This window comes from Oryzias melastigma, linkage group LG13 (genome assembly GCF_002922805.2).
Source record: "Oryzias melastigma strain HK-1 linkage group LG13, ASM292280v2, whole genome shotgun sequence".
NCBI classification, from domain to species: domain Eukaryota; kingdom Metazoa; phylum Chordata; class Actinopteri; order Beloniformes; family Adrianichthyidae; genus Oryzias; species Oryzias melastigma.
Genome location: NC_050524.1, coordinates 24,273,848 through 24,283,848, shown reverse-complemented (window position 1 = coordinate 24,283,848; position 10,001 = coordinate 24,273,848). Strand labels below are relative to the sequence as shown.

At 38.7% G+C, this 10,001-nt stretch overlaps 1 protein-coding gene across 1 annotated transcript; it reads right to left on the bottom strand.

Moving 5' to 3' along the window:
• Positions 1–5,621: 5,621 nt before the first annotated feature.
• apoa1b (apolipoprotein A-Ib) lies at positions 5,622–7,503 on the bottom strand. Its single transcript, XM_024258174.2, has 4 exons — positions 7,398–7,503; positions 6,946–6,991; positions 6,708–6,852; positions 5,622–6,585 (listed from the first exon to the last, which is right to left on the bottom strand). The coding sequence occupies exons 2-4, from the start codon at positions 6,980–6,982 to the stop codon at positions 5,982–5,984; spliced, it is 786 nt and encodes a 261-aa protein (XP_024113942.1). The 5' UTR covers positions 6,983–6,991; positions 7,398–7,503; the 3' UTR covers positions 5,622–5,981.
• Positions 7,504–10,001: the final 2,498 nt, after the last annotated feature.

Genomic DNA, 10,001 nt, shown 5'->3' with positions numbered 1-10,001 from the left:
AACACTGCAAAGAAAATTGGGTTTTTGTGTTTTTAATACACACTTGTGGCATTTTTCTCAATATGACATCTGTTTCTGAGTATTTCTTTATTTAAATTTGTAAAAGCTCTTAGTTCAACGCAGCAACAGTCTTCCTGCTCTGCTCCATTCTGATGCATCCACTTGCAGACAAATAGATCCATGTGTGTCTCTGGCTGTGTCCAAATTCCCTCCCTAACCCCTAAATACAAACAACTATATAGTGCAGGAATATGTAGTGCCCTGGATTTGAATTCGAACACCATGCTCACTACTTCTCTTTTGTTTTTCTAAACACCGGATATGACGTCACCTTGTTCACAGAGTAGAAATCGAATAAATAAAAACATATCAAGAGGCATCTTGAATAGACTCTCTTTTGATAATTAATGGTATTGATATATTTAATTTAAAAAAATGCAACATAAACACATGCTAAGGAGAAAGGAGAAATGTATTGGAACAGTCTTTTAGATTAATCAATTGGAAGAAAGCATGGTTACTACTGGATATTTTTTGTTTAAATAACAAAATAAAAGAAATACACACAAAAAAAAATCGACATAAGACTTACCTCACAAATATTTTTATATCTCAGAAAATAACTGTAGTTTTTGTAATGATTTCACTGAATCGGTTCCATTATAAATTCTCGCTTGAATTCTGGATCCAATTAGAATGTTTTATAAATAGTAGAAAGTTTCGTTACTTCTCCAATCTAAGTTTTACATACATACGGACAAGTGTAGAGGAAGATAAACAAGTCCCGGATTTGAAGGATTTATGAGTTCTGTCAATTTGATGAATATCCTAAAAAAATTAATACACCCAAGGTATATAACACTGGAACAATTTGTGCTTTTTGTTTGATGAATAATTCCCTTACTTGAGAATTTTTTTTTTTATGCTTGAGTATTCCTTTTTTTTATATTTATACTATGGCTATTTGGAATAATTTATTTTTGCTTGCCGTGTCCCCATGACCTTTCTGTATTCTGTAATTGATTCTAATCCTTTTTTATCAGGGCTGTGAATGTTGCCACGTTAACACACGCGATTAATAAAACATAACTAATTCATTAATATAAATTAACCCTGCAGCTGTGAAATCAGCGTAATAAAAATAAAATAAACGTAAACTTTTTTTTACATTCTGTGATTGAAATTTTATTAAAGTAAAGATATTACATTGAATTTTTTTAGTAGTTTTCGATAAAAAATGATCTTCTATTTTAATAAATAAGGCAGACAACTAATGTCAATCTGACGGCTGTAATGCTGTAGCAGCAACGGTGCACCGGCTATGAGGGGCGGGGGACCGGAGCGAAACTGATCTGTCTGCTATTAGAATTCCAACAACAGGAAACCAACCATTATTTTATTTTGGGATGGGGACCGACATGAATTTTCCACAACAACGAGCATCGATGTCTAAAAACTGAGGAAACCGCGAAAGTCCCTCCTCCCAACATCGCAGGAGTCGAGCAGTTCAAAGATGACAGACACGCCCCCACCTGTGAGCAGCCGACCTGAAATCCAGCTGGACCAAAGTTCTCCCTAAAAACTTGTTTTGTTATTTTTCACAAGCAAAATAAAAAAAGTTTATGAGAAAAAGAAGAAAAAGCTGAAAAAAGGGAAAAACAGAATTCCAGGAAAAATGTCAAAGGCAGCAGAGCTCTTAGGAAATAAATTATTATTTTGGGGGCTGCTTTGAGTGACTTTAGCCTGCATTTTTTGTATTTTCATTCAAAGATATGTTGATTAGTTTGTTGACAAATTTAATTCTTGTTGTTTTTATAAAATTACACCTAAAACGCTCACTCTATGTTGTGAAAAAAGTTTGTTAAACATTTTTGAGGTTTCCACAGCAAAATGAATCCCATTTGTCCAGATGGAAATTTCTATTTTTGCATAATTTTATATCTAGTGTGTGAATACAACATGGAGAAATGACTAAATAAAGGTAGTGTCACATAGATATGTGATATGATACCTGCTGATACCAAATAAGCAGCAGGTAGTCTTTCAAATTGAAAATACAGAAAATTCAAATATAGACAAAAACAGAGTTTTAGACCATAGGTTACAAAGGGTTAAAAATAAATGCTCTAATTGTTCAATTTTTCATGTGATTTCATATTATGATTATTTGCAGATAATAAGTGGCTGGCAAATACTGCAACAAAAAAAAAAAACGAAGTTCATTAATTGCGATCAATTTTTCCAGATTTGCGATTAATTAGTTAATTTTCTTGATTGATTCCTGGCCCTACTTTTTATCAAAGATGACATTAGATATTGAATTATTATGGACTGCTTACTGTTGTAATTTGTAAATTTGTATGATGTTCAATAAAGTTCTTAAAAAAAAGAATCAATATGAAAATTTCACGATGTCTGCTTGTGACTCCATTTTGTTCTAATGATGAAAATAAGGATGGTTCATTCAAAAATTACATTTAAACATTTTTTAATTTTGGGCAAAACTTATTTGACCGCAATGCATTGTGGTCTATATTCGCCTAAGTACAGAGCATTGATGCACACTAGTTTTTAGCAAGGACTCCTGGGAAATTTTTAGAGTACTCAATTTTGGAATTGTAGATTCGGACAGCACTAGAGAAGATATCATATTTGGAATGTCCTTACACCACAATAAAACATTTTTTACAATCAATAATCTCTTGATTTTATCCCTATTCTTTCTTCACACATGTAAATGGAGCAATAAGAAACCTAATTTATTTCTTTAAAAGATACTTGGTGGACAATCCTGCGACGGACTGGCGACCTGTCCAGGGTGAACCCCGCCTTCGGCCATCAGCAGCCGGGTTAGGCTCCAGCACCCCCGCGACCCCGAAAGGGACGAACCGGACAAGAAGATGGATGGATGGATGAATGGTGGACAATCACCTTAATACTTTGAAATTAATAGTAACAAAAACCGGAAAAAAATCGCATAAAAACATTTTTTTTAAAATGCCCAGGGCTATGTTTTTTTAAATGATTTTCCCTCTATTCTTATTTTATTATGGCCCGCAGCAGCAGTCTACTGACTGCAAGGACCATATTGTTTTTTCATGAACATTCTACTTTCTGCGACTTTGAGCCAAAATTTCACCACCACCACATGAACGAAAAGTACCTCAAAATTTTATCACACCTAGGGAAAATTGAAAATTAATTTTTGGCATGTTCCGTCCAAAACGATGGCATCACGGCGAGCGTTTTCATAAAGAAAATAAATGGGCCGAAAATTCGTTATGGGGCAAAAAAAAAAATATTTCGAAATACGCAAAGAAACCCAATGCCACGTGTCAGGGATAAGCCCTGGAACATTTGAAATTATTATGGGATGGCCACACGACCAACAGCTTTGCGTCCATCTTGTTGCAAAATCTGAGAAATGGCGATTTTCACGAAAATCAGAACTTTTGTTTGTCCGACTTTCACAAAACTTGAGAATCCTGTCCATAGCGGGAGTCTACAACAACCCTAGAAGTTTCATTGACCTTTGACCTTGGGAAGATGCCGCCATCTTGAAATGTTGAAAAAAAAAAACACTTTTACTGCAAGCCACAAAAAGAAATACCTCCTAGGGGGTTTTATCAGTTGTTACGTCACATCACTTTTTTATTAATCATATCATATTTTATTCGATTTGCATAAAAACAGTATTCACGCATGCGGGGGCCCGAGCTGAACGAAACGATATAACTTACGAAACCGTAATGTTTAAAATGTGGCCGTGGTACGCAAAAAAACCATTGCAAAAAAAAAAACTGCAGACTCAGCAAAAACAAAAATTTAGTTCGCAATTCGCAAACGTAACCAACATAGCTTTGTTGGATATATCCATGGCTAAATTTTACATTATTATGGGATGGCTCCACGACCTACGACTAGGCGGCCATTTTGTTTCGAAATCTGACATTTTGTGAATTTTACAAAGATGAAACGTACCTTCTGTTGGTCCAATTTTTTAGGAAATTTGACCCACATGCCACTGGCATTAGTGTTCAATGACCCCTAAAGTTTCGTTGACCTCTGACCTTGTAAAGTGGCCACCATCTTGATTTCTCCAAAAAAAAAAAACACTTTTAGCACCAGCTTCAAACAAATCTAACTTTTAGGGATATTTATCAAATGTTTCCAAACGCTTTTGGCATCATTGGAAGGCTTTTGGCATAAAATATATGGTATTACAAGCTATAGATTTTGAACGGCATGCGCGTGGCGAGCTCGCAAATGTGGCGTAGACTTAATACACGCACATCTTTCAATGTATTGCTATGAAAATTTAATATGTTGATCCCAGGCTGAAGCTTTCACAAGTATTATAACTTAAAATATAAACATATAAGGAATGTGGGCGTGGTTAGCAAATAACCTCCTTTGCTAAGGAAATCTAAAAATGTACTTTTGCCGATGCTTGCGAAACTAACGTCAATCTGTTCGGTGACCTCAGGCAAACAAAACATAAAATGGTTGCTATGGAGATAAAACCAACAGAAAAGCCGCCATTTTGAAAAAAGTGCTTTTTCAGTCAATTTTTCACATACATCTCAGTCCAGCTAAAAAGTAAGGGGTGGGGGGGGGTTAGTGGTGCATAGTGGCTGCTTAGCAGGTGAGCTTGTGGCAAAGGTGGGCGTGGAGGGCGGCGATGGTGCGCAGGGGCGGGCAGCGAGGGCGGCGATTGTGCGTCGGGGTGGGCGGCAAGGGAGAGGGCGGGCGGAGAGCGTGAGGGCGGGTAGCGACTACGGGCCATACAACGCTGCTCGCGGCTTTAATTTTTATTTATTTTATAACGATTTCTTTGTGCGTCTTTTTCGTGTGTGTCATTTCCTTTCATCATAATTTTGTACCCACATGTGACTGCTACTCTGTGGTTCCTGTGCCTTGTGTTTGTGATGCTTTTCTGAAAATCGATTTGTCTTGAAGCTTTGTGAACTCAAATAAAGCATTAAAAAAAAGATTCAGACAGCACCACAAAATAGAGAATCCACTATATGGTGCACTTATATGGTGCACTATACAGTGAGTAGGGAAGGAATTCAGACATAGTCTTTGTTTTCCTCGTCTTATTTGGAATCTGACTGGATAGCTGCAATATTGTTAGCCATTTTTGTTGCAATGCTAATGTTAGCTTGGGGTTGTGACAGGCTGTAAGCAACCATGTGAACAAAAGGATGATGGGAAGTCAGAGCAGGCTTACTCCAGTCCCACCCACAACTCAGAGGGGAATTTCTAATGAACTCCTGCCGCTCTGCAGAAAGAACTACACAGAGTTTTTTTTCCATTTTAGTTAAAAACTGGATAATCATAATTAAAATACCATTGGAAAGCTTTGAAAATAGATCAAAACACCAAAACTTTTCATTGCTTTATTTTGTTTTCATGAAAACTCTCCTAATCAGCCATCTTCAAAAGTTGTTGAGGTGGGCGGAGTAACTCCGGTTGAGATTTCTTATCTTTTTCAATTCAGAATCCTGTGGGTGGCGTCCGGCATTAATGGGTTCAACAACCTCAATGTTTGGCTGCATTTAAGTGTAGTTTGCCATCTAGTAATTCGTTATGAGAAGATGAGGAACTTCACAAAGCAGTAGAGTATAAACATACAGATGTTTATTGAGCTGTTTTCATCAATGCGGTGTTCATAATTACACAGAGATGTCAATGCCTGCAGTAATTCACACACAATTCAAACACAAAATGTTAGCAGTTGTGAGGAAGGAAGCGTGTGAGTGCGGGACATGTGTGCGTCTCTGTGTGTGCGCGCTTGCTTGAGCTCGAGCCTTTGAAGTACATTGTTGTGTGTGCAAGAGGGAAAGTCCTGCCGTGTTGTTGTCAGTGAGGCACGAGTTTACTTTGGGCCTGCTTGTGAGCGAAGAAAGAATGGAAATTAAGGTGGAATGTGTCAAGGACAGGCATAAGGCAGGGTTAGTCTAAGGAACAGGGAGGATCTAGTTCTTGTTGAAGGTTGCTGAGATGGCCCCAAAGATGGCTACAAGCTTTTCCTTGATTTCCTCAGCAAGAGGTGTGATCTTGGCCTTCAAGTTTTCCAAATCTTCAGCTGTGATGGACTGTGCCTGGCTGTAAGCCTTGTTCAGCTGCTCTTTGTATTCCTCAACATATGGAGAAGCCAGCTGCTTCAGCTGCTCCACACGCTCAACAAGCTTAGCGCGCACAGACTCCACAATGGGCATCAGGGCGGCCTTGGTCTCCTCCACATTGGTGGCCATCTTCTGACGCAGCTCAGCCACGATGGGCTCCATCTTGACTCTCAGAGCTTCCATGTCGGCAGTGTGCTTGGCCTGGTACTCTTTCACGATGGGCTCCAAGTGGGTTCGGTACTCCTCCATGTGCTTTTCAAGGACCTCCCTCAGCTTTGCGCGCTTGGGCTCAAGATCAGCTCTCAGGGCCTCGATGTCTTGAGCGATGGAGTTACGGAGGTCGGCAGTGGACTCGGAGATGGTGCTGACGAAGCTGTCGGTGTAAGGGGAGACTTGGGCCTGAAGGGCCTTGATGTTAGTGTGCAGGTCCTCCACACGCTGAGTCAGAGTGGCCCTAGGAGAGGTAAGAAAAATGGAGGGGGAGAAGGCACATCTCGTTCACATACAGTAGATGCTGACCGAACCCAGAAACATTCAATCAGTTGACCACCTATGCCCATCTTCCGTCACCCTTACTTGAGCTCCTGGTATGGAGAGTCATCCAGCTGATCCAGGGCTTTGATCAAACCCTGCTTAGCCTGAGTCATGTAGACATCTGCAGCGGACCGGATCTGGTCCAGCTGAGAGGGGGCATCAGCCTGCAGGGAAGCAGCCTGGGAGCCTAGAATGAAAAAAAAAATGGGAGAAAAGAGTCAGAATACTAAATTCATCTTTATTTTCCCCTTACCCATTGCATTTTGAATAAACAACTCACCGACAACCAGCAAAAGAGCAAGGGCCACGAATTTCATGGTGGTGGTCTGGAAGGAAAAACAAAACACTGTTAGACATGCAATTTTTGAGCACAAAAACAAGTTAAAAGTAAACAATATATGTTTTTTTAAGTTAACAATCAAATGTCCCAGAATTAGTAAATCAACAGTCTGAAAAGTTGCTCATAATAAATGAATTTTTACTGGAAGAATCTGTTATCTGGCACAAACACATTAGCAAAATAGGATAGTTTCCAAATCTTGTTTCAGGCTTTAAAGCGCAGGGGAGCACCGTTCTTGAACAAGATGCATTGAATAAAATGTAAATACATCCTTTGGCTGAGTTCTAATAAATCTCAGACATTTCTTTAAATCCAAATTTCAAATAAATCTAAGCTATTTTAGCAATAGTTCATTACTCATGTAGCTCAAATAGAGCAGCAGCTTGTCTTACCTGGTGGAGTTGGTGATGAGACTGAGCAACCCCAGCAGGGGCAGACTTTTTATAGTGGCTGGCGGAGGCGTTAGTCCATGTGCAGCAGGGTGGGAGGAGTGGACCTGCGAGGGCTGAGTGTCTTCGTGGAGCTGGACCTCACCCCTCCAGCCGTCTCCCTCAGCGGGGACATCGGGGGGAGAGTTCAATGGTCGCCTGCTGAGGAGATCAGTCATCAAACACGTCAGAGCACTTATCCGCAGATGTGCTACAAACTCTGTACATTGTCGGGGTCAAACATTTACAGTCTTTTCTGTTGAGAAGGCTTCAAAAGGCCTAAACGATTCTTTGGTTTTATGATAAAGGTGTTTCTTATCAATCGTAAAGCCAGAGAGAAAATGATCCTTTAAAGTTTTTTACCATTAACACGATCAATGTAATTCCAGTATCTTTTGAAAAGTTATAGAATTTGTGTTATTAACTGTCACCAGCGATGCCTCAGGTGTTAAAGGGTTAAGACATAAACTCGCATGGTGTTATTTACAATAAGAAAAGACGCGTGTTCTTGAAACCACAATGGATTTCCTCTCGAAACACAAGAAACTTGTGTCAAGGGCACCAATTAGAGGGCAGAAAAGTATGGGATAAGAATAGATTTTAGTCAGGCTGTTCTTGCCTCAGTTTGAGGTATTTTGTCAATTTTTTGTTTACAAAAGAGACACGTTTTCCTTCTTTTTTTTTTCTCCTTTTTTTTTTGGTGGTTGTCGCCCTTCCAAAGATCTGCAGAGACAAACAAGCATGAAGCAAACAGAACGACCTGATGCAATCAGCTATCTGAACGCGTTAGCACTAAACAGAAAGTCACCTCATGGTGGAGGACAAACACTCGCCCACATGCACTCACTGACAATATTGTGCAATGGAAAGCAGTCATTTTACAAAGTGTCAAACAGGTCTTGCTGGTGGATACATGAATTAATCACAGATTTGTGTGCATGTGTGTGTGCTTTTTCCATGACTAATAGGTCAAAGAGTGTAGTGTGCTGTCCTGTTGTCTGTTGTCCTATCACCACTGGACTTTGCCACCACGGCTTCATGTGATTAGAAGACCTGGACTGATCACAGAATGAGATTTTCACTCTTACCTTTGACTGTCTATGTTGGACATTTAAAGAGTTCATTGGTTCTCAATGGTCTTCGTTGTGTGTTTTTTTCCTTTTATTTTTTTTTAGCCATGCAAATCTAGAGCAAGGTAGTTAAATTTGTTTGGCCCCTGTTATTCAAAGGTAAACGAGTGAACTTTAATGAAAAGTGGGCTTTAACGCTTTAACTTTTTTCATTGGTTCATTGGTGCCATTTACAATACATGGAACCTTATAGATCATGATACATTGTAAAGGGAGAGTAATAAATGATTTAAAAAATCTAGAGGATTTCTTAGACTTTCAGTTATAGACAAGGGTAAAATAGTTAATAGTATTCTTTGAGGATTTTTTAAAAATTTGTCTTTTTTAGTAATTTACTCATTGTTCTTGGTTTTATTTCATTCCCCCTGGTGGTGCATGTGTCCACCACTTTCCTTAAGACAAAAAGTCAAAGTCTCCTTGTTTAATCATTAACATTTTGATTGAATTAATTGCTACACAAATAAGTTGAATCGCCCATTATCAACTTGAAATGCTGAAGCTGCCTGGAGAAACTGCGAAATCTCTTCTAGATCAGAGTTTTAAAAAATCTGCCAAGGTACAAGTGAGCTGTAAAAGATCTTAAGGGATGCCATTAAAAAAATTATATAATGTCGCCTGATCGGTCTACATTTTAAACCAATCTTTTTAAAATTTTGACAAAAGAAAATTTTGAATTAAATTTTGAAATACATAAAATTGATCAAGCATGCAGTCTCTCTCTCTATACATACATACATACATACATACATACATATATATATATATATATATATATATATATATATACTAATCCCCATGGAGAACCTCCCTCTCCTGCAGCTGAAAGATGTCTGTTTCTGGTACATAAGCATTAGAAACCCTTCTGATCATGAGTTGTAAAACATTTATTAAAGAACATTTTAGTATTCCTCAACATAAACAGTTGTTTTTTTTTTTTGTTTTTTTTTTTAAATTCAGAATAAAAGACTGTACCAGCGTACTTAATGACCCAGATGAGGAGTGTCACTCTGTCTTGTGCCTTAAAATCAGGAGAGCGCGCTTCATCTTTCATCAAATAATAAACACCTGCTGCTGATGATAATTATCCTCCACAATTATCTGATTCAACATATTGGGATGTTTTTCGTCCGCTTCTGAGTCTGCAGATGCCATTTCTCTATGCATGAGCATGGCGAGAGGAGGGGGTGCGTGGATGGGCGCTCCTACTCCGCGCTCCAGACGGGGCTCCGCTACGCCTCAGCAGTGCAGCATTTCCAAAAAGTTCATTCAAGCTTCTTGAGTTGTTTGAGTTTTTGTGACGGAAGACTCACATGAATGAATAGAAAATCTGCGAAAATCTGCGAATGCTTGAAACAACGAAATATTCGAAATATTCAGGGGAACACTGTATATGTATTTGTGTGTGTGTGTGTGTGTATATATATATATATATATATAT

What these genes read in the sequence shown, in the direction of transcription:
- apoa1b (XM_024258174.2), bottom strand. Translation starts at nt 6,982, where the DNA reads ATGAAATTCGTGGCCCTTGCTCTTTTGCTGGTTGTCG. An exon ending in TGCTCTTTTGCTGGTTGTCG is followed by an intron (nt 6,853 to 6,945) that starts GTGAGTTGTTTA and finishes TTTTCATTCTAG; the next exon opens with GCTCCCAGGCTGCTTCCCTG. An exon ending in TCTCCATACCAGGAGCTCAA is followed by an intron (nt 6,586 to 6,707) that starts GTAAGGGTGACG and finishes TACCTCTCCTAG; the next exon opens with GGCCACTCTGACTCAGCGTG.